At 37.8% G+C, this 25,512-nt stretch overlaps 1 protein-coding gene across 1 annotated transcript in view; it reads right to left on the reverse strand.

Annotated features, from left to right (window-relative positions):
- Positions 1-7,439: 7,439 nt before the first annotated feature.
- Positions 7,440-25,512, reverse strand: part of FRMPD4 (FERM and PDZ domain containing 4) — a 295,383-nt gene continuing 277,310 nt past the window's right edge. Inside the window, 11 exon segments of the mRNA XM_036380463.1 lie at positions 7,440-9,810; positions 10,943-11,430; positions 11,432-12,215; positions 12,541-13,599; positions 14,188-14,326; positions 17,573-17,755; positions 18,318-18,407; positions 20,762-20,888; positions 22,095-22,231; positions 22,975-23,094; positions 25,143-25,274. Of these exon segments, the coding sequence (XP_036236356.1) occupies positions 8,459-9,810; positions 10,943-11,430; positions 11,432-12,215; positions 12,541-13,599; positions 14,188-14,326; positions 17,573-17,755; positions 18,318-18,407; positions 20,762-20,888; positions 22,095-22,231; positions 22,975-23,094; positions 25,143-25,274 (4,611 nt within the window). The 3' untranslated portion in view covers positions 7,440-8,458.

Genomic DNA, 25,512 nt, shown 5'->3' on the forward strand with positions numbered 1-25,512 from the left:
TTATTTGCTCGTAGAAGTCACCTGTAGCAGAAGCCCTAAAAAACTTATTCAGCGGGGCTGGAAAACATTAAAAATTTCCGCTAAAACCTGCTGAATTTGGACTAGAACTAAGAGAGGGAGCACAAGCACTTTTCTCCTCTTACTGCAGAAAGCAGTTGAAGACAAGCTGGAGAAGTAAGCTTGGGTTTATGCACTTGGAGAATTTTGACCTTGGATCTCTGTTTTCTCAAGGCTGCCAGTTCTTTGAGCCATTCACAAAGATTTCATATCAGAAATTGTTGCAAGGATGACAGGATACTCCATTTCAGCAAAATGTCAGATCGGGAAATTCTTCAGGCATCCACGGTGTCTGCATTGCCAACCCAGGGACAAACTAGATCCTCAGCTGCATCTGTGGCAATTTCATTGGCAATACAGATTTAAAGTAAAACTGGATCCTTTGGCATCTCTTTCAGAAAAAAACCCAGTCCTGGCCATTATGAAAATGGGGTTCCCATAAAGGGCTAAGATCACCTCCTTCAATGGATACTGAAAGACTTATTTATATTAAGGAACTCAGCACTTCTACTGAAACCAAACCCTGGAACACAGGCTAAAGCCTTCAGGTTGTTACCAATAATACTTAGATACACCATTTTCAAACCTGTTCTATATACAATCTTAGAGTTTAGCACATGAAAAAGGAGATTTACAAGGATAAAGCTGTTGATGACATTTACTGTCACCTCATGCTGTCATTTGAAAGGCATGAGCAACATGGGAGAATCTTGCAATGCACTGCCAAAAAGGATTTAAAAAACATATCTTCTCTGTGAAGAGCAACTCAAAAAACATTGTAAAAACAATTATCACTATGCAACATATCAGTGTTGCCCATTATCAAATTACTACATAAAAATGGGAGGGGAAGTGCTTATTGTTAGTAGTTATCAGCACATCTGAGGCAACTATATGAGGCAACTATCTTCTTTTGATCCTCTGTTTATGGTATGAAACAACACTAATCTGTTTTATTTTTATAAGCATAATTTCATCTTTCTTGATACAGACTGCTGCCACATTATCCTTTCTTGTAATCCATGGGTAGAATAGAGAATAGAGATTGGTCTTCAAGAAAGAAACATAACTTACCAGTAGTGAGTCTTCTTTAGGATGCACAGACTATAAATAAAGCTGTTCTGAGGGTACACCTACCTCTTATCCCTCCAGACAGCAGAGATTTTTCCTTTGTAGTAACCAGGGATGATGTATTCACACTGTTGTCTTCATCTTTGACACAATAGCATAAAACTCCCCATATCATGCCATAAATTGTTTAAATGATCAGCCACACAGACATGGTCTAAAACATTGAAGCAAGCCTTGCTAATAGAGCTTGTAGAGTTAATAGAACTTCTTTCCTTTTCAACTTTCAAATTAATATCCACATTTGCTCAAACTGTGAGACTTCATAAAATAAACTGACACAAATTATCTACCAGAGGTTCTTGAGTTTACCAAGTGCTGTGGCACCTCTCAAGGCAGCTCACCAGAGATGGCACAATTTCCACAGTGCCTGGGGAAAGAGTGGTGGATATACTGTGGGTCAGTAGCTCAGCAGTCTCACAGAAGCTGTACACTCAGTTGGAAGTATCGATTCCTAAGTTTTATAGCAAATACTGAGACACCTACCATCCATCTAGATAAATGCTGAATCTGTCAGAGATATACACAGTCTGTATATACTGAGATAACCTGGAATACAAATATAAAGGGAGCTCTTTTGCTATTAAAGGTACAAAATAAAGCATGTTTCTTAGAAGCCCAAGGGAAGGTGAAGGAAAGCATAAACAAATAAGTGATGTGAAAGACACTACCTTCAGCAAAAATGATGGCTGCATCTTAAAAGCTGGCCTATCTTTGAAAGTAAGGTCAGAAAAGGAATCACAAGGGCATGGATTTCTCTGATTTTCCAACAGAGTAGATAACAATAAAGAATGCCACTTTTTTTTTTTTGAGAAGGAGAATCCATGAGAACATGAAACACCAAATTAAAATTCCTGCAAGTGACTTGCCTGGCAGATGGAAAGATCTGGATAAGCACAGTTCAAGGCTGTGACAGATAGTAAACAGACTTCATTAAGGGTAAGAAACATGCAGCAAAAGACCAGACTGCTTCAGTTTGAGCAGGTAACTTGGAACAGACCGGACTGATGGGAAGGCTAACAAAAACAGCAACCCAAAAATCTAATCTAGTTAATAATTTACATTCCAATCCATTACCTATAAGGCACAAGAAAAATAGGAGTGTTGAAAGAGTGAGTCTTTCTCCATCTGCAGCATGGAGAAAAGCATTTCTAGACTCAGATGAGTCAAATAGCCCACATTGCACAGGTATCCCACATACCTAAAAGGTAGAACGAGTAGCAGCAGAAGTCTCTTTGAGAAAGGGAGAAAATCTTGATATTAAAATTCTGCATCCTTCATCCCACCTTATTCTCAACTGGGGAAACTGAAACTGGGGACATAGGGTCTGGAGGATATGTTTCATCTACATTATCAGGGGACTGTCCAACAGGCAGCCTGAGAGTTCAACCACTCTCATGAAAGTGTTGCAAGACACCTGAATGAGTGTTCAAGGACCTGGTGGATAAAATATTAATAAATTATTACAGTTCTCTATGACATTCTGCCAAGGGCTAATTAAATACTGGAAGAGAGAAAGGAAACCTACACACATCCTTTCCGGGTGATCAAGTTTAAAAATGGGTCGTTTAGTGGTGAAGTCCTCATTTGAGTAAACAACTTTAGATATGATAGAAAGCCATTCCTGGAGTTCAGATAATGTAGAACTCCATGATACAGATGTGAAGCTTCCAGTCCTTTGGCCAGTCCCTGTTTAATCCTGTTGCCCAAATGGACAGTCAAACTGGTGGGAACACATCTAATGCCACTTCCTAGAAAGGTGGAAAAAGGTAGGCATCATCCCCCAATGGAAACTTGATGCTGCCACCACAAGAGGAAGTTCTCCCACTTCAAGGAATAGCATGCTGATGTAGGGACTTTGTCTATGCTGTAATCCCTGCCACTTGGACTGAAAAATTCTGCTTCATTTCAGCATTATTGAAAGGGGGAAGCATCACCTGGAGGATAAGTCTTAGGACAACCATTTCTGGCTGTATCAAAATGAAAGCCATTCCCTGGAAGAAGGTGACAAGCATTTCAGCTTGGCCAATATTCCCAATATTTTTTTTGTGTCTTGCAGTTTTGGCCTCACAGATGAGAAGAAGCTTCTTAGGCTACTAGATAAACACTCAGATGCCCTCTCATTCCACTTTTAAAAGTATGGTGAAAGGGTCACATAAATATCTTATTTTGATCAGTAGAGGCACCTCTGAAACAGGTGGCAAGATATAATTCAAATCCCTCTGATCAAAAAGGAAAAAAGGTAATCCTCAAAGAAGGCATGGTTGAAGAACAAATGACAATAACTTAGTTGGCTGTTGAGAAAAACTGAAATAGTTCAAGGTAACATCTGTCAAATGTTTTGAGAACAAGATAAGACTGTTTCAAGTGCAGGTATCATGAGGAGTAAACACCCCAGAAACCCGAGCAATAAGGTCCACATAAACCCAGTGCAGCAGGATAACCACTTAAAAAAAGGAATTTAGAGTATTTTCCTAGTGGAGCAGGAGACATAATACATTCCTTTTTCTCTCTCTTAGCTTTGCAGGCTCAGAGTAAATAATTGCTTTTTTTTCCACAATGACAAAATGAGCTTTAAAATGTAATTAAGTATTTCCTATTGCATAAAAATATGCCACAATCTCTCTTCATCAAAGAAATGCACCTCAAAATCAAGAGTGAAACATTTGCATTTGCTGTACTACAACAGGGTGTTAGGCTAGTTTGCCTTCCCTATCACCTTTATGAAATCAAAGATTTGCTCCCAGATCTCATGGGCCAGAATTTCCTCTCCCCAGAATCCATAGCTTCCCAGGCTCTAAAGGAAGAGTTTTGATTGAGTCTCATGAATTTCCACCCATCAGCATCTTCCAAATTCCATCACTACTGACAGAAAATTTCAGATTTTACCTTGTGAACACCTATAGGAAAATGTATTTAGAATTTTATTTATTTTATTTTAACTTATTTTATTTATTTTAGTTTAGGCTTTAATGATTTGTGATTCAACCTCTCTATGGCATTAGCCAAATCTAGGGCTGAAAACATATTAGGGCTGTTCCACAGATAGTACAGTGGAAGATTGTGATCACCTTCTTTTTGTGCAGAACAGCTACTACTGAATTTTGAGTGGCAAATTAAAAATACTGGTTAATGTTAGTGCCACATGTTCATCACTAAACTATTTGTGACATGAACCAAGTTTTCAATTTGTAACAGTTTGATGCTTAGTTCAAAGAGATTCTGGCTCTGGCCTCACCCTAGTGAGACAAATTAGTCCCTGATAAAATACTACTAAATTTAACTGGATTTCAGTGCAGTAAGCAGGTCCGTCTTTGATATAAATTGTGTTTAAACAAAGTTACTCAGGAATGCATTTCTCAGCTTTGAATAATGTGCCAGTGTGATTATTTCAATGTCTGGTGAGCAGTGAGGACATCAGGAAGCATTCTGGATCTTCCAGTGATCATAAATTGAAGGAATATTAATGAAATAGAAGGAAAAAAGTGTAGGTATGCAGCTTTGTTTCTTAATGGCAAAATGGAAACTTTGCCCAATTATTTTTTAAAACAGCCTGAACTCAAGGACTCAAACATGGAGATGCCTGTCATTTTGCCAAGTTAAAAATCACTAAACATATAGTGTATATATAAAAGTTTATAAAAGTCTTGCATTATATGGTATACAGATGACATGATATAATTTAGCATTTCTTTACTGCCTTAGTGCAGTAGGTACATAATGATGGCATTCCCTCATATCATGAAGTTAAAATGTGCAATTAATGCAGGAATCAATTAGGATGCCATACAGGAAGACAAGGTTACCTTAAAGCTTGATATTAATATATTAATAGAAATGGGCTATAATTCAGCAGCAATTGATGTGCAATTGTTATGCCCCAGAATTAATAAAAGTTAGGTCTATTATCATTCAATCATTCTCAGCTGGACAGGACAAGCTGAATCAAACTTAGAAATTACAAACTTAGAATTACAATCTTAGAATTACAGAACAGTTTGGGTTGGACAGGACCTTTCAAGGTCATCCTGCCCAACCCCCTGCAATGGCAGGGACATCTTCAACTAGATGAGGTTGCTCAGAGCCCCATCCAGCCTGACCTTGAATGTTTCCAGGAATGGGACACCTACCACCACTCCGGGCAATCTGTTCCATGCCTCACCATGCTCATAATAAAAAATTTTATTTCTTGTATCTGTAGTTCCAACCCATTATCTCTTTTTGTACTGCAGCAGACCCTGCTAAAAGGCTTGTCCTCATCCTTCTCTAAGGCTTTCTTTGTGTATTGAAAGGTTGCAATAAGGCTCTCCCAAAAGCCCAGGAGAAATACGAGAATGCTTTCTGACAAAGGATGATTGTGAGACACTAACCTAATATGCCTATGAATACATGTGATTCTAGGAGACTGCAGACAAATCATTTCCAGCAGCTGTGCAATTGTACAAAGCTCTCACAAGGCAGCATTCAAAAGCCTGCATATAAATCTGTATGGAAACATTGTGAAAAGGACATTCATATGGTACCACATGGGGATATTGGGGGAAGAAGAAACTGCCTTCTAAGGGATGCCTCAGAGAGCTTGGCTAGATGATCCTATTTATCAAAACTGACACAAGAGTATGGTGGTGGTTTATGAAATCACACCATGGAGCCCAGTCAGGGGTGACCATGCTAGTCAGGGGCTGCAGCACATGATATATGAGGAAAGACTGAAGAAACTGGTTTAACTCAGTCTGGAGGAGAGAAGACTTAGGGGACACTTTATTACAGCCTACAGCTGCCTGATGAAAGGATAGAGAGAGGACAGAGCCTGACTGTTCGAAAGGATGCACAGCAATATGATCAAAGGCAAAAGATATTGTTGGAACATGGAAAATTCTGATTAGACTTAAAGAACTTTTTGCATTTTTTAGCCATAAATACTGTAAAATATTGGAACTGGTGCCCAGAGAAATTGTGGTACATCTATCATTGGAGGATATAATAAACCCTTTAAACAGCCCTGAGCAACCTGATCAAATTAGAGCTGAGCAGGGGTTGAACTAGGTGAACTACAGAAAGCCATTTAGATTTACAACCCAAATTATTCTATGATTCTATGAAAATGCATTAAAAAGCAGAAGATACACCCCTCCCCTCACCCACCCCACCACTTGTTAAACACAAAAAAACTCCAAAAACAAAACCAAAACCAATCAAACAGGAAAAACAAACAAACAAACAAAACAAAAAAAAAGAAAAAAAAAAGAAAAAGAGAGAGACAGAGACCAGAGACCACAGTTAACTTTAAGGAGCCAAATGAACATGTTTACAATCAGAAGATGTCTTGAACAGTAACAACAAAAATCTACTTACCTTTGAAATAAAATTAGGTCAATTGAAAAGCAGTGGAATGAAAAGAACTGGACTAAAAAATGCTTAAAGTGACACATTCCTATCTATGTCAATGCTTAGTTGTGACAATCTACATTTATTTTTGAAACTTAGTATCTCTAAATCACTGTTGACATTTTTATAAACTCAGAAAACCATCAAGGAATAGATACCAACGCAACAGTTCAGCTTGGTTTTTTCCCTCAGTATGAAAAGCTCGAATCCCATAGTATTTGCAGCACAAGAGCAGCACCCACAGCCCCACTCTCTGGGCTGCCAGAACAAGAGCACTGAGTGTGAGCACCACACAGGACAAGCTGTTGTCACCCACCAGCACTGTAAGTCAGCCTGCAGCCTCCCTCTGGACTGCCCTCCAAAGTGGGTCCTTGCACTAAGTGAATTGGTCTCAGAAATCAGATTTTTCTACTACAGACAACAGATTAAGCTTCTGCTACTGTGTTTCTGAAGATGTTTCTTTGCAGCCAGAGGGAAAGGCATGTCTTTGTTTTATGAAGTGAAGTGCAAGAAAGTTTTTGTTGGTTTTCTCATTCTAGTTCAGCACAGAAAGCTTCACATGTGCTTCAACTGAAAGGCTAAGTTTCCAGAACAAGAGCAGTAATACCCTTTGCACATGGTGTTATGAGAAACAGCTGAAAATTACCTACAGCAGTTTGGAGAATAGAGGCTGCTGCTCCTTGGTCACTGAGAAGGTTAGCAGATGCTCTTGTGAAAGCCTGTTTGCCAGCCAGAACTGAGAGCTGTTGCTTTGGCTGCCTCTCAAACACAAGGCAACAAAATGCTTTCCAGAAAAGTTCAGATGGAAGAGATTACTCACAAATTGTCTTTGTCATCACTCAAGAGAAGAACTGTCTCTAGCTGGAAATATTTCAGAGATATTTATTGTATTCTGAAAATTTCATTTTATTTCTAACTTATTTACAGTTAAACATTCAGAATCATAAAATATGAAGTATAAAATATTTAACAAAATAGATGCAGTCCATGTTGTTCAGGTGCACCATAAATATATGATGAAACAGTAAACAGCATAGGAATTTTCTGATGGTCCTCTCTGTCATTTACCAGGAAAAAGGGTATGTAGACCTGCCTCATACATTCTGGTCTGACCATTATGGCATCAATCTTTCATTTCAGAGAGAACACCACCACCACTGTGGTTTCTGTGTCCTCAGTCCTCCACAGTTACCTTCACTGTCTAAAAGGCCAACACTATAAGTTCAATACATCAGATCCCCTCTGAAGTTGGTATAGTCATATATTCAATACATTTTTTTTAAATACAGAATTTCCTAGAAAAGAAGAATCAGGTAATTCAGTCCATATGAACAAAAGAGTCATTTATTATATATATATTCTCTAGTAAGTTATAATAATCTCTTGGATTTTAAATGTCTTTTTGCTATTTTCAATGCTTAAAAATTATAATTTTAAAACATTAAATATTGTGTTATATACATTATGATTTAATTAATCATTCTAAACATGGAGCCTTCTCCAAGTGAAAACTTGGATGAAACAGAAAACAATTTCATTACATAACAGGCTTTAGAAGTTCACTTCGTACAACCATAAATTTGACTATATGAAAAATAGCCAAACATCAATTTGCTCCTATATGGGACTTTTTTCTGTTTGTTTTCCTGATCTTGGGGAAAGGGGTTTTTGGCTGTTGTTTTTGTATAAACTGAAGGACAGACCTAGTCATTACTTTTGTCAATGTTCAGTATTTTAACTTTTTTTAATCTCCTACCTATTTTATATAAAATAACAAAATATACAGAGAAAGCTGAGTTTGTTACATTAGTTCATACACATACAGTAAATAAAATTTTTTAATGTATGGCTTTGCAAAGGTAGATTATGAAGTGACTTTTGTATTTTATTTGTTTAAAAGCATTTTAAGAGAACGTGTTAGTGTGCTTACAATAGCGGCCATGGTATTCGGATGTCGAGCCAAGAGTTTAATGCTAGGATCACCAGAGGTCTTGCCTGACACTGCTTCTGCAGCCCTCAGAAGACAAATGTAGTTTATTACAACCTCATCTATCTTAGCTATAATTTCCTGCTGCTGTGTTTCAGAGTTCATGACTTTAACTAAACGCATGCAGGCTTCTGTTAAGCAACAGAGTACTTGAAAGCTGGAAGTCATAGCTAAAAGCATTTCCTCAGGGCTTTTATCAGCCATGGCCATTTTCCTGCAGGCACTTCCCAACTGTCTCGATTCCAAAGATAACAGTTGTTTGTACTTAGAAAGTTTAAGGTCATATGTTTCTGGATGTAAATCTTCTCTCTTGCCCATACTTGCTCGGACCAGTGAGAGTAGCTCATTGGCATCCTTTTGTGCTGCAATAAATCCATCAGGCATTGCATATGTCTTCTCTTTCATCACGTTTATTCGTGTGATTCGTGCATCGAAGGCTACATCGTTGAGATTCACATCAATTTGGCCCCCTTGGGTGTCAGCACTGCTCTTCTCATGCTCATTGACTGCATCACGTGAGGGCTCAGCAGCTTTCAGGGACTCCAAGACTTTCTGCTCATTGTCACCGGACGACTGAGCAACTGGTTCTGTGAGCTCACACGGGGTCTGTGGTTCAAAGAGGTGTGAGAGCTGATGGCTGTCTTGGTCATCTTCCTCCTCATTGTCATCATTTCCTCTGCTGAGGAAGCAATAGCTAAAGGGGCCCCGACACCTCCAGGCGCTGCTGGTCAGCTTTCGCAAGGGCAGTGTTCGACACTGCTTGGAGTCCTTCTGACTGGTGCCTGTGCCTGAACACCTCTTACTGTCCTTCTTATCAGTGCTGACATACACACAACTCTGAGAGTAACTTTTGGACAGCTTTTTGCCCAGGGAAAATTCCACCCTTCTTTCTGATTTGGATTCATCCTTTTGGGTGGTGTCCAGGCATTTCAAGCTGGCTGTGGCTGCCTTCTTCTCAAACAGCATCTCAGTGCCTGCAGATCTTCCAATGCTGCTGCTGCTGCTGCTGCGTCTCAGCATTTTCTTGTTCTGCGGCATCCTGAGGCTTCCTCCTATCATGTCATATGGCCATAAACTAACTGTTGCCCCACAAGCCTGATTTACTTTGGGAATGTCACAATAGTCTTCATTTTGACTTGGCACCTTTGATTCTGATAGCATGGATGATAGCATGATGGAGTCAGCTAGAGGCTGTCTAGGAAAAGCTGTAGGCATGCCTCCTTGTCTTCCCTTTTCAGGCTCTGTGAAAGCTACACTAGGGGTAGTAGAAGAGCAGACAGAATAATTAAGCATCACCCTGATAATATTCATAGGCTGAACTTTTAAATATCTTTTAACAGTCAGTACAAATGGTTTCCTGGTACTTCCCAAGAGTCCCCATTCCTCAAAATATTCCATCAAAGATTCATTACAAGTCTTTCACATTTCACTAAAATGCCTTTTACAACCGGTCAACAAATTGTAATTTATGAATAAGTAATTGTTCATTTCACTACAGCAGGCTTACTCAAGAAAAGGAATAGCAAATTATGTACAAAACATCCTAAATCTCCTCTAATATATGGATTGCATATTTTCTATTTACTAATCAGATTAATAATTTCAGATAAAAATACCTTCTTTAACTACACCTGAAAGAGCATGGAAAGATGTAGTCATGGTAATTTTGGTTTGGTTTTGTGGCAGTTTTTGGCAGAGAAAGATTATTTCTCATTTTAAATCCTAGTCTGTTCCACTTTTGGATTTTCATGCATTCACACACTAGTGCTACATGTGGGTTGCAATCCAAGAAGAGGGATACATTTAAAATTCAACTGAAAGAATTTCAATGCTGTCTCTGAAAACTGCGTTTTTTTATAACTTTAAAGAAACACCTACTGTCAGATTGTGAAGTAAATTCATGCTTAATAAGGTAGTGACATTTTCTTATTCTTAACATCTAGAGCTTTTTATTCATATTGGCATGTTTTTGACAACCTGCTAAAATAGCATATAAGATACCTAAGAAATGAATCAAAGATTTTGCTCCCCTATATTAATATAACTTCTGATGTAATTTTACAATCTAACAAGCATCTGGGACTCAATTGACTATGGATTTTGGAGAGGCTTCCAAAGAGCGGAAGAGAGGCCTCTCCTTCAATGTCCCTCCAAATACTATAACTGCAATGAGAGGATCTTTAAAAAGTTGATCTTTGTATGCAGATCATCAGAATATCTCAACAAATAAAATGAACAGGTAAACTGAAGGTTTAATCTCACTGTCTGTTACAGCTTGATGATGTAGCTCCAGATAAAGATAATAGAAATGTCTTACCTAGACCTCAACATGAACTTGTAGCTTTAAGAATAAACAGAAGAAACACTCTATTACTGCTGTACCTGTAGTTTCTTTTATCTTGGGGATCCGATGACATCCTTCCCTCAAAGTGCCGAAAAGTGGTTCAGCATTGATTGCTGAATGCACAACAGGCACCGTCATTCTGTGACACACGGCTTCAGGCTGCTGGTGCAGGTCCTTGTATGTCGTTCCATGGTTTGGAAGAATGGCGGCTCTTTCATCTGCTGGAACATAGGCAATGCCCTTCATTGATGGATCAGAGATGATGTGTTTACCATCAGAGGTACAAAGAGGGGATTCAACGGGGGTAGCACACGTGCTACTGCCTGTGCTGCATCCTGCATCCACTGAAGAGCACTGAGAGCTCTGCAGCGAGAAATGGCCTTCACTTTGCAGAGATGACATGCGCTTAGCCAAGTGATACTCACAAAGTCTAGCCACACTCTGCTCAGCTTCTGGAAGCTTTGAAGGATGGTCATCTGCAGATAAATCAGTATCTTCTGCATCATTTAGGTCTTTGGCTGAAGACACAGGGAGTCATATCGGACAGGAAGTTTTCACCTTGGCTAAGCCCTGAGGTGTCATCCTGATCCACCTCAGGATCCACTTCATCCTTACAGTCAGTTTCTGTTTTACCAAGGACAGGAACTCTTGGAAAAGTCTTCCCATTAACTGTTTCTGGGCTTGGCTTATCTGCTGCCCCATCATCGGCAGCGTACCATCTTTGGCGAAAGGCAGTTCTCTCCACATTGAAAGTGCTTAAGCGCTGGCTGTCTCTTGCTGAAAGAGTTCCAAATTTAGCTTTCAGATCTTCATCAGACTCTGCTTTTTTATTTCCCTGTTGCTTTTTCACAGTAGCATTGCCATCAGAGGATGCTTTTACTTCGCTATCTGTCATCTTATTTTTCCTTTTACTAGTACAAGAATATACCAAGGATCCCATGTGCAATTTGCTAAAATAATCAGTGACAGATTTTGTTTCCATGGTCTCTGGCTCCATTTCCATGTTATCGGAATGAAGAATCTGCTTTGAAGGCACAACTTTTGACTGTAGCTCTGCAGCCTGACCACCAGCCAAAGGCTGTGAGGGCTTCATACCTGGCCCTCCAGCCTGATTCTTAGCAATGGGAAATTCAGTCTGCTCTTCCACAAGCGGTTGGTAGCCTTCACTTGTGGTCAGAAACATACGTGCAGTGTTTTCCGACTGTTTCTGTGCTGTGGCTAGTTCAGAGCTTTCAGTCATTTCAGAGGAATTTGTTTCATTGCCAGAATCTGAAGATGACTCAGGGCTATATGCTCGCAGGATAGCTACACCTGCAAGCCACAAAAAATAAGAGTCAATTAAATGACAGCAGCTGAGGCACCTGCATAAGTGACAAGCAAAAGGGGGTGTATTAGAGACAAAAATATTCTTTGTAAGAATACTCTGACTTTATTGCACAGTTCCCGAGACAGGTAGTTTAATAACAGTGGTGGCTCCATTAAATATGAAATACGATGTATGAAAAATGATGGCAAAAAATAAAAGGAAAACTAAAAAAAAAAACCAAACCAACCCTCATGAAATGGAGTACTTCCAAAGCTAAATGGATGAGATGGAATGATTCTCAATGAATAAATGTAACTATGGTGAAAGAACCTGAATTGTCATTCGTCTGCTGTTCTTCTGAAGCAGCCAAAGCTTCTAGTGCTTGAAGAGTAGAGACTACAGCATCATCTAGCCCCTTCTCACACTTCCCCTCTGTATTAGTAGGGACAGCATCGATAAGCGACACTGGAATGTCATCATTGCCTAGATTACTGTCTTGCTCCTTGTTGTCTCTAGGCTGTGTCGCTTGATTCTGAGAGTCTTCCTCATCAGAACTGTCCCTGAAACCAGGTGGAGGAGCAGCAATGGCCATGTTTAAGGTATGCAAAAGGAAATCATCTTCATTGTCATCACCTTCCGGAGGTGGAAGTGAAGTCAAATCAATAATGTCATCACTAGAACCAGAAAGGCTGAGAAGAGCAGGCCTATTGATTTCTCCTACCATAATATCTTCTTCACAGCTTACTTCATCTTCATCTTCAGCATCATCTGTGTTTTCTGCATAACAGATATCATGCAGCAAAGGCTCTTCTATCCCTTCTGCAGCTCCAAATATTTTACCATCGCTTATAGTTGCGTAAACAGAGTTTGTAGCAAACTGAATGCTTTCAGCATCTGGTGACAACTCCAGGCCTTTAATATCATTGGCATTACTAAGATAAATGGCTCTTTGTTTTTCTAATACTTCTGGACTTTCATCCAAAAGCCTTTCATAGCCAAGAGTCTGGGGACTGATACCATCCAAGTTGGGATCTCCAAATATAAAGGAAACTTTTGCTCCCCTGGGAGAATCCTGTGCTTTCTTGCTAGGTTCCAAACCTGAGAGTGACAGCAGTGAAGGCTGGTTAAAATTTCTGGTTTCTTCTGTTTCAGCAGGGTCACTTTGCTTGGCCAGATGCTGATCAAATCCACCTGAATTATAAGTATTTTCTATGTACAGATGTCTGTGTTCTTTTGGACATAACAGACTTTCAGAAACATCTATAGTCTTCTGCTTTGGATCAAAGGACATTTGAGCCTCCTGATCTCCTTCGGCCAGGAAAGTGGTAGTTTTTGGTATACAATTCCACTCAGAAGCAAGGATATTATGCTTCCCTCTATTTTCAGGTCCTATAGCATGGTGAAATAAAATCAACATTGTGAAATCAAAGAACAAAGTCAAGTAATTTGTAAACAATAATTTGTTGATGCTAAGTATTAAACACTCTGAATAGGATAGCTGAGCCATCAAATACTTCAGAAAAGTGTTTTCAAATTCACCTCTGTTCTAAGTTTAATACCTGTTGACTTAATGACCTAGAGTTTAACTGGTCCTTCTGTACTCTAAAACAAATCTAAACCTCAGCTAGGTACAAATGCTGTTCCAGGCATAGTAACACAAAAGCAGGTGGTTTCTACAAAACCATATGTATTCTGACAAAAGATATATGCATATAAAATAATAACACTCACAGGAAGAGTGCATCTGTCTACTAGAGTAAGAAGGAAATTCGACACATGGTTTATTTTACCATGGAGATGCTATCATAAGCTGGGTATTGGAACACTACATAGCTGAATTGAATACTGTGGTGCTAGGTCTGAGCCAGCAATCAGATGTCATTTGACACAGCTTTCTATTTATCTGGAAGTGCTCTGGCTTAAGTTGACTTCTGCTTTATACACTGGACCATGGGTAACATACTGTGAGATAAATACCTGTTTCTCGGCCCCCTGTGTTTTTCTTGTTGGCCATGTTAAATATTGAACGTCTTGAGTCAACCAGCAGTCTGTAGTATCCAGCTGTTAGGCAAGCAAGATTCATTGCATCTGATGACTCCATCAGAAGAGTAATAGGCTAAGAAGAATAAAATCAAGTTAAGGCTGCTCCTCCTCAGTTTGTTTGCCTGTTGGCAATACTATTACATCCGAGCAAAAGTAATTACATCACAAACATCACATTGAAAAATACACGAGAGAATTTATTCTCCTCACTACCAATATCAAACAGTATAAAATGTTTAGTCAAGATTGGAGTTGTAGTAAGGTAGAATTCCAACTAGACATGTTAACAACTGATTACTTTCTTTCTGAATGAAGCTAACTATTTTAAGACTCTTGCTCCATCTTTTTCTTGCATAGGTATCTTACTTTGTCAAAAGCACTATTTAACATTACTCTGAATATGCCAGAGGTGAGGAACCTGGTACTGTAGGTGCTGGAGTCTTGCAGTTGTATGGGAATCTGCTGCTTCCCTGAAAATGTTGTGCACTAAGTATATGCAAAGAAGCATGACAGGGGAAGCAAACAGTCAGGGAAAGTTGTGGTTCATAAAATACAGCAGTCAGGTTAAAGCTATCATTACACTGAAAGACAGGGACAGGTTAAAAGATTTCAGTGTTTGTGCCCTGGCGTTACTGAAAAGTGGTGAAAAAATAAGCAGATAAGCAGAGACAAAGAGATTGGAGAAAGAGCACCAGAAGTGTGACCAGCAAAGAAAACAAACATAAAACACTAAAAAAAAAGACAGTCCTAACAAAAAGTGAGACCTCAGAGCTTTGAAAAACTGTGGCTGCCAGGTTAGCAAGCACTGAATCCAAGATGTCCATGTGAAACATACTTTAATTCATTTTTCTTCAATTCATTTTCTTTTAATTCAATTTTCATTTTCTTTCACTTTTCTTTATGTATACATTTTCTTGCCTAAAAAATTTGTTCAAGTCTCTATAGCTTTTAATACCAAAAGCTGTTCTCCTCAAATGTAATTTACAAAGCTGGCTAGCCTCTACAACTCCTAGACAAAAAATAAAAATGAAGCCCTCACCATGATGCATAGATAGAAATTAGGCCACAGACAACCCATCTTATCACTCAAATTTATAGTGAGTATAGTATGTGGACATTTGTGACAATTTATCATAATTTAGCATGCAGAGCCCACTGTCACAAGGCAGATGCAAGGACCTATATCATTCATTCCAGGAGGAATGTCACATGTAGGCTCTCCAACCCACTCAACCCCTTACTAGTAAAAAGACAACTCATTCTGATGGAAGCTGTGGCCAAACAACTGATCACAGCTAACTACCCAACCCACAATAGGTCTGATGAGTTCTTAAAAGCCTGTGCTACAGCATCTTAGGCCACGATATTCCAGGTGCCCTGAATGTTGTATAAACTGTTTTCAGCAACTTGGAAAAATATATGAAGGTTGTTTTTTTTTTTTCCTTTAACCTATTTTTGCTACAGCTGCTTCTATTCAATACATGCTTCTTTCAAGGTATCCAACTATAGCTATTATAGTTATTATAAATTATTAAACCTACAGTGGATTAATTAATCTCTTCTTTTGAGCAAAAAACTAAAACCTTTGACATTTGAAATGACATTTGAAATTGACATTTGAAATGCTACATTCATCTCGAATCTTCTGCAGTGATTGGCAGAAATTTATGAACTCTGCAGAACTCTCAGATTGCTGAAAACAATTCTGTGAAGTACTGCTAATCTGCTGAAAAGTTCTGTGACAGCTAAACTTTTATTGCCTGCTTCTGCCAAGTGAAACATGCTTGAGAACATATTCAAAAAAACAAAAATAAAATAGAAATCTGAACTGTCTGTTAGTTAAGAAAATAATATCATATATATTGGTACATTCAGAATCTGGATACATGAATCTGCTACTTGAGGGTAAATGAAAGGATGAAAACATCATTGAGAATACCTACCAGTATGTGTCTGCATCTCCTTTACAGGACATGGTCAAAACCTCTACTTGTGCCCCACAGAGAGGCAACTTTTTGTCAAATTCCACCCAGAGCCTCCTAGATTTTTATTTTTTAGTCAGTCTCTCTGGGTTTAAGATCACATGTGTAAGTGCAAGGAGATGAGGATATGCACAATTAGCAATAAGACAGTAACTGTATTATAATATATAACAACATAATACCATGGTACTACATAATACTATGGCATAGTGTGCTGCATATGGAAGGATTTAATTTCTATATTACTTTCCCCATCTGTAAAAAGGTGATAATAGCTTTCTTACAAGAGGGCTATGAGTTTAGCACAGTAATGCAGGCAAAGCAGCCTGAGATCCTCAGGTGTTACCATTGCTAAGTAAGTAAGGTAAAAGAGATACTGTGTTCACCAACCTGTAAATTTGTCTTAAATTGCTGTCAAAAAGCATCTACTTTACTTTACAACAATTTTTTTAATTACCTTAAATACAGAGAAACACTTCCAGGTCAATACACCTAAAGATTTCAAAGAAAAAGCCTAGTAAAATATTCCTCATGCGTGCTTTTTGTGTATAGCTGGGTAAGCAAAGAGAACTGTTAGGTTCTATTTATTTTAATCAAATATTTAAGTTTCAAATACAATGAGAACTCTACCTTCAATCTCTGTTATTCAGATTAATGCCCTAGAAAGTCTATGAAGCCTTTCACTTCAAAGCCAAATAGAAACCACACTAAAACCAACCAGGACAGTATAACATACAAAACTCCACTTATTTTGCCGCTAGATGCCACACAGATGCAGAGTGTTAAGTGATATTTAAAAAAAATTAAATGACTACAGGTAGATGATGAGCATCTGTGAATATCAAACTGGAATTATAAAGCTTAAGGAAAAAAACCCATTCATTCTTACAGTTTTTTTAATTGGCAGCTGTTAGGTGGTTACTTGCAGTAAACTTTGTGGATATAACACTGGATTACAGGGGACACTGGTCCAATGCAGCTGGCAATTCTTTACTGGTAATGATACTGTACATTACACTAGAAGGAGCTTCAAAAGAAGGTCAGTTTCATCATCACCTCTTCTTAACGTGGAAATCCATGAAAACAATAACAAAGCAAGTTTCTGGGGGTCAGCTGAGAGAAAAATCAAAGTAGAATACCGGTGCTGGAAAACACCAGCTTAGTACACTTAGGCCCAACCTGTAGTATAAATGTATTGTGACCAAAAAAAGAGCAGAAAATGTACTCTCAGAGTACTATTGGCATGAACATGTTCAGAACAGCATAGCTTAATCTAATACTCGAGAGAAAAGCATTATTAAAAGATGCTATATCAACACAAGTAATAACAAACTTACTTTTACATCTAAGACATGCAGCTCAACTCTAACACTGCTTTCATCTTCTGTAAACATCTCAATTCTGTTCACGTGACTGAAGTCTGCCAGGAGAGCCACAAGGTTTGTTTTGGTGTTTATCACATGGCTGATTCCATACCGTGGCCCTACTAACAGAGTCACTTCTGAACGCTTTTCTCCCTGCTTTAGCAGAAAAAGAAAGAAAACACAAGTAAAAAACATGATAGGTACTTCTTTCAGTTACACAGAGTTACATTTGCATGGTATTTCTACATTAAAGATTATTATGTTTTTACTAGATAGATACGATACACAAGAGCATACTTGATTCATAATTAAAAAAAAAAAGTAAAGGAATTTCTTGCTGTATGTTGATTGCACTCTAGATTTTAGGTGGATAGTTAGATGGACAGACGATGGATGGACTCTGCTTCTGTTAAAAGAAAAACTTGGTCATTAAGATTTTTCCAGACTAACAACTTTAGCATTCAATAGATAATTGGATGGTGTTATTTGCTAAGAAAGTACTATCTATCTCCAAATTCCCAATACAATTTTTATTATAACAGGTATGTTATTTTCAAGATTAAAAGAAGCAAAAAGTGATTTGGTTAAACTAAAAATTATTTTTAAGCATATGAATAGAACCTAAACTTCTAAAGAAAATTATATGATCCAGCTTTTGAAAAAAAAAGGGCATTAGATAAAACATCAAGAGAAGAGACTATTTTAAGAGAAATGTTACCACTAGTGTTGCCTTGAAGACACGCCCTCCATATAATCGCAGATCACTGAGGAACTTTAGATAATGCACCTTGGCTTGCAGAGCAGAGAGCTGAGAAAGGAGAAACAGGGGTAAGAGGTAGTTGTGAAAATCATCACATTATAAAATTCTGAAAGAAAACATATTTGTGTAACATAAAGAGAATAGTCTGCAATAACAGCTCTTTGGAGCCTGAAACTAAATCTTGAGATGCTTGAGCTTCAGATGAGGTGAAACAATTTCATTCTTAAAATTAATATCTTGCTTGTTTAGTTAAAATGCACTGAGGACTTGGGAATGGGCAGATCAGAGCACTTCAAGAACATCCTAACTGCTTTAATGAAGGGAAAATGTTAAAGTACTCAGATTAAACATCTGTTCACTGAGGGATTTCAAGGCTAAGACAGCAGCTTTCCATTCATAAACTCCATCAGTTCTTAAACGTTTATGTACCTATACAGAGAAAGAGAACAGAGAATTTGCATTTGTCAGCTACATATTTTACATTTTGCTAGGTACTTGTGGTGTTGGGCATATTATTCCACCTTGTTACTGCATTTCCTACTTTCTAAAATAACACTCCCACTATATTTAGTAGGTAATAAATCAGAAAGCTAAATACAGCACATGAATACATACGATCATGTTATATAATAGATGTCAGAATTTGTCTCCTCTTTTTTTCCTCTGAGCTTAAACTACCTACTTCAAAAAGAAAACTTGGAAATATTTTATGAGACAGAAGGGAAACAAGAAACAGTTCATTTCAGCAGTCTGAATCCAAACCTTACACTTCCCTTGTGTAAATCCTTACATCTGAACATTTAGAAGATAATATAAAACAGTCTCATATCATTTGCTAGTTTCATTCCAGTCACTGGATTTCTAATTCAAAATCTTATTTAATCTTGAACAGCATTTTAAGGGCCCCTGTCCTAAATTTTGCTAGACAACAATGAGGAAATGGATCCAAGGCAGAGCAAGTAGTGCCTGGTGCAGCAAAAGGCAAATGCTTTGCTTTTTGCTGCACCAGGTGTTAACTTGGTGCAGAAATACACAACGGTTGTATAAAAGGCCAGGAGAATCCTGAGAATGACAAGCTACCCTTCATGTGAAGGAAGAGAAGACCTCAGAAAGAAATCAGTTAGTTCCTGTGGTGGTACCTACAAGTGAGACAGGAGGTGATCAAGAGCTTGGATGCTTTCTTTCTCAGACCTACCTGCTACAAAAGCAGGTTGGCAAACACGCATTTCCAAAGCTCAAATCAAAAAGAATAAGGCAAACCCAACAAAGTCTGCATGGTGCAGGAAGGGACTGTTGCAATACCTCTCCTAACCAAGAACGGATACTGGTATACCACTGTAAGGCATATCTCACACCAGTAAGGTCTGCAGCAGTGATGGCTTCCAAAATAACTCCACATTTATACTACCAAGATAAATAATAAGCCAATGGCATAATTTAGCTTTAGTTTCAGAAGTATAGGAGACATGCACTGCTTCAGCCTTTCTTCTATAAGGTCAGACACACAGAGCTATGTTCACACTCACAGTGTGTTCTGAAACCTCCAAGAAAGACTTCTGCTGATGACAATGAGCCTTAGTTCAGGCACCAGCTGTTTTGAGGTTTTTTAGTTCACAAACAAAGTGTCATGAAGCAGGATTCAGCTCATTTTATGTCTCAACTAGTCACTCTCAGGTTCTTTTTATAGTCCATGAAGAGACATAAGCATTTCTAGGGCACAAGCAATCTGACCTATTTCTGTCCCGAATGTGGGATGGGATGAATCGCTCCCTGGAAGTGCCAATTTCTCTCCATTGACTACACATGAGAAGATGACCTGCACTAAGAAACCACATTATGGCGTCTAAAAGCAGTCTCCTCTGCGTGCATGTAACAAAGGCATTTCTCAGAGACATTGTCTTATCCGTGTTTTTTCAAGCTGAAGTGAAAGCTTAGTGCTAAGAAAAGTATTTTACAACAGCAAGGAGGGTCATTTACAGCAAGGACCATCATCTATCCAGTTAGATCTTGGCCAGCGAAAAGTCTTTCTCTACAGTGTAACAGAAAACAATCTGAAAAACAGCATTTATGTCAGATGAGAGCATCAGAGAGAGAAGGAAAACTTTCCTGGCAAATCTGCCATTCACAGAAAGCGCTAAGTTAATGAAAAAATATATATATGGTTATCATACAAGAGGTATTAATAACCAGTCCTCTGTCATTCTCAAGATTAGAAGATAATTTATCTGGGACATAATTAATTATTTTTAATAGTTTTTGGCTATGTTGCACCAGCACCCAAAGTTAAATCTGAAAATAAAGTGGCTAGGTGTTTCTCCAAAAGATTAGCTTTAAAGGTGTCCCATGCATGCCATACTTTTGTTCTTTAAAACATATTTTCTATTAAGATGCAAATGTAATACCTTTTTGCCTGGAGGAACTAGGTTTTGATTTGCTTTGACAAGGTGGGAAAGTGCTTTCTTTATGTTCTTTTCTTTCATGCTTTGCAGCACAGCAGATGGAAGAAAAGTCTCTAATCCCCATTCTTTTCTGCAATAAAAGGCATATATTTAATTTCACATTCCTGTGATGATTATTTATCTAAAGACTGGTGACTACGATGCCAAGTGAATGATTACCTGAAAACAAAAGGAGAGTTGATCAAGTCCAGAGTTTTGCAATAACATGTTATTTCTTAAACATTTTATTTTTTATGAGAAAGGCATTTTAAAATGATAATCTCTCTTCTACCCCTTCCATCTCTTCATCCATGCCATTCAGAAAAGAATATTTAAGTTTGATATCTAAAGTCTATGTCAGACACTAAATTACATTGACAAGTATGGTTACAGAATTAAAATAGCAGATAATTTAACAAATTTAATTTTATTTTATTGGTTTCTTTTAGAACATGGAAACAGAGCCATTTTCTTGTCACCTTTATGTTTGGGGGTTGGGAGGGAGGTCTGGTTCCTCCTCAAATGCAACCAGTTTGCCTCCATTTACCAAATTATTTTTCTGCTTGAAGCACCTGTTTTGACAGAAGACTGACTCTTCACTCATCACTATTTTTGCAGATTCATTAATAGGATAGAATATAACACTGCCTTCAATATGAGGGATAAACTCTTCAAGACTGAGTGTGTAACAGTTATTATTCCATTCTGCAGGCAAACTAAGCAACGGCAACAAAAGTTTTAGTGCTTGGAGATTTTATTTTGTTGTGGTTTTTTTTTCAATCTATAATGATATACACACATTTGCACTTTCCAATGTTTATTTTTCATTTTAGTTGTATATACGTATGTATGTATATGTAGTTTTATATATATATAGAGAGTCTAACATAGGACAGATGCCTACTGGAGTACATCTGTATTTAAGAAATATTACAAACCCAAGTCTATGACCTACTGTCCTCTGAACAAAGCAATAATCTGAATCTTACCATAATAATCTTTACTAAAACCATAGGATTCAGACCATATAAACTTAGATCTTAAATCACTGAAAACAAATGAGCTAATCATATTTACATTTACAATTTATTTCACATGCCCAAACAGATGATCAAAAAGTAAAAGAGACCCAAAGCACAAAATGCACCACTCTTAACACACCTGAATTAATTTCAGTGACAAAGATTAAATCTAAACTGGTGCAGGCATACAGACATCCTAAAGAAACAACCTTAAATAATCTGCAAGTTACCCCTAATGTTTCACTTTTAAAGAACACACAGCATTCTCAACTTACTCGATGTATTTGAGGGAGATTTTCTGAGTTTGCTTGGTGGTCACAGTTGCAATATACATTTGTAATGCAGCCAGCCGCAGGGCAATGTCATATTTCAGTTCTGGTCCAAATCTTTCCTGGACCACATCGTTACAGCTCTGCCAAAGAACCAGTAGAGGGAGCATCATGTTAAAAAATTTTGCACTAAAAATAAATTACTGTTCTTTTCTTTTATTTCATCTCCCCCCCCTTTTTTTTTTCTTTTTTTAATTAACACTTCATGAAAAGTAACCCTTAACTCAGAAGCAGAACTCTGTTTTTGCTTTCAGAGGTGACAGGTATTTATGATATGGACACTAATGAAGAATGCCAGTACTTCTGCCAAAGAGCAAAAGGCATGATTATTTTCACCTAAGCTCTCTTCAGCCTTCCTGGAGAGAAGACTAATCCTCCATCACAGAGTGCTTGGAGGGTATCAGTATACCTGGATTCAGGATAGCAGGACTCCACCTGGTGAGATACTCAGGAGAACCACCTTGCTTGTACATCAGTTCTCCCATCCCCTTTACTGGAAGTGCCTTTCAGACATCATTTCTGTCTGATATTACAGTACCATAAATAAGTATTAACAATTAATTCAGCTTCACTCTTCTCTAAAGCCAAATATATTTTGGGAAGATATCAAAGCATTACTACTTGGAGAGACTTATGAAGAAAGAGGACTTTGCAGATGATAGAGATTTGCACATTCCCCAAGTGCATTCATTGGCTTTATGCAGCAGTAATAAAAGCTAGAATTCACTGCAACCATGCTTTTCTATGTGAAGATGTAAATTTATATATAGAGTAAGTGTACTTTTTTATTCTCCTTTACACCAGTAATGGCTGTGCTTTCACTTACCTGTACATAGAGATATTCAAAAGCAACTGGATCTCTTCTTAAAAGATCAATGGGATCCTTTGGGACAAAGCTAATCCTGAAAAGACATCTCATCTTATGCGAGCTTGGCCTTTGGGTCACCTAGGACAGTGCAATAATAATATTAGAGCTTGGCAACCCTGGTAGAGCAACAGGGTCCATAGCCTTGGGCAATGTTACCCTGCTCCAGAGCCCTGTAGTAGCAGGAAAAATAATTCTGCCAAAAAAAAAGCTTTTCCATGGGCAACTTATTAAATTCTTCACCTAAGTACATTGTATATATAATCTCGTGGAAGGACTTTAAGACTCATACAGGCATGACTGCCTGATACAACTCATCCTCAAAGCAACAGAATTCACTCAAAACCAGGGTGAAACAGATAAACAGATCTTAACAAAAACCATCCAAGTGAAATGAAAACTGAATCGAGCTTCAGCAGGACTAAAACACATAAAAGAGAAGAGTTAGGTGTTTGGGGAGAGGTCACATTTTATTTCTTAGGCTGTCTGAGAACACTGGTGAGGTGCAACTTGGCAGCAATGACTCTCACCTTCTCTTACTTGTTTTAATACATGAGGCAAATTGAGAGAAATTAGGTCTTTTTCCTGGATTGTTCTGGATTAAGAGATCTACTCCATAACTTCTGACTAAGATCCAGTGCATTCAAAAATTTAAAAGTCTGCTTTATGTGTTGGTCAGCAAAACTTTTTTAAGCATCTAACTCTGTTATCTGGGTATATTCACAGGAGACCACTGCCTAGCAAAGGAATAATTGGATAACAATCCAAACCCACCATTCTAAGTCATGGTCAGCAGCAACATTATGATGGCAAATTAAAATATTGCTGATTTTACAAGAACTTCAAAGAAGATACTCTCAGAATTAATGTAGTTTATGTAATTTATTCATTAGGCTAATGCAGTTAGAGAGTTAGGGTACTTTAAAATCAATGTATTTTCTTGACAAAACTGTACTTTTAAAAATCTCCAATAGAAGTCTCTGTCATGCTTAAACAATTTTCAAAAGTTCTATGTATTGCACATTGTCTCACCTCTTTCCTAAGTATATAGACATACTCTGTACAAGTTAATAAAAGCTCCAGATGAGATTTTTGAAAGCTCACTAACTTGGTTTATTCTGATCTTTCTTATTTCGGTGAGAATTTTACCAATAACTTCAAGGAGATGGCTGGGCTAGGAGGACAAGTACTAAGTATTTCTGGATATTGTTCAATCACTGGGTGGCTTATACCCACAAGAAAAGAATGTTAACATGGCAAAAGCAAGTGCTTAAAGGTTGGAAAATGCTAGAAAGACTGTTATCTGGTAAACTAAGCTCCTTCACACCATTACACAGACTAATTATAATTACAGGAATTCTGTCATTTAAATTAAGTATTTTTCCACATCTAACAATCCATTTCTCCTTTTTCCTTCTTTTTCCAATTTAACTGAAATTAAAAAAAAATATACCAATGTTCTCCTGAAACACAGAAATATAATAGAAAAATTCAGGCTAAACAATTTGGCAAAATGATAAGCAGATAAAATCAGAGTACTCTGCTGGTAACTGTGAAGAAACTTTAACTTTAGTCACACTTCCTTGATCTAAGGAAGGAACCAACATTTTCTGTGTCACATTTCATCATCAATGAAGTGACACAATGAACGTACCTCTGTGTAAACAAGCCAAACTTGACTTCATCAGAGAGAGACTATTCCCTGTCACACAGATACAGATCTGTACAATCAAATTGGAACAAAATATCAAAATAAGGCTTTAAAATAAATTTGGCCAGACTGTGCTTCTCAGAATTGTTACCATGGATTTGCCAGCTGTTGAGTATGTTCAGTAGCTAGGCCTCATGTGATATGAAAGGTTAGGTAAGCATTTCTCAGATTTCAGTCTGATTTTTGATTTCTTTATATTTTTGAAAGGCCAAAAAAAGCAATGAAATATGATGTTTTTATAACAGAAAATTCCTGTGAGAACCTTATTCATACAATCACTTCTAAATATCCTAGCTATTTGATAGACTGTATCAAACTAAAAAGCTTGCAGCTAACTCATCTGACTAATGAAAAAGATGGAAAATTTACTGATTAAGCCATCTCATTAATATCTGTTTTCATAGAACATTACACAAACCTGAGTTAGAGTCTCTTGTTCATGTAGCAAAAGGAGTTTTGTTCCAGATCCTTCAACTCTCTGCTCCAGCATTAGGGAGAAGTGTTCAATACACTTGATGGAAAGCTTTTCTTGGAGTGTTAAGATGACATCCTAATTAACAAAGGATTTATAAAAAGTGCTTAAATTAATGAAATGCTTGGGATCCAGTTGTTCACTGCCACACACCCTGTATGTACCCAGCACAGGGCAAAAGCCCAGGCTTTGTGCCTGTTTTGCACAAGTTTCCAGGACATCACAACGATTCTTCAAATATCCCCAAGATAGTAAGAGATATGAACATGAGAAGCACATAAATGGGATTGCCAGGAATGGACAACATTCTGTTGTG

This window comes from Molothrus ater, chromosome 2 (genome assembly GCF_012460135.2).
Source record: "Molothrus ater isolate BHLD 08-10-18 breed brown headed cowbird chromosome 2, BPBGC_Mater_1.1, whole genome shotgun sequence".
NCBI classification, from domain to species: Eukaryota; Metazoa; Chordata; class Aves; order Passeriformes; family Icteridae; genus Molothrus; species Molothrus ater.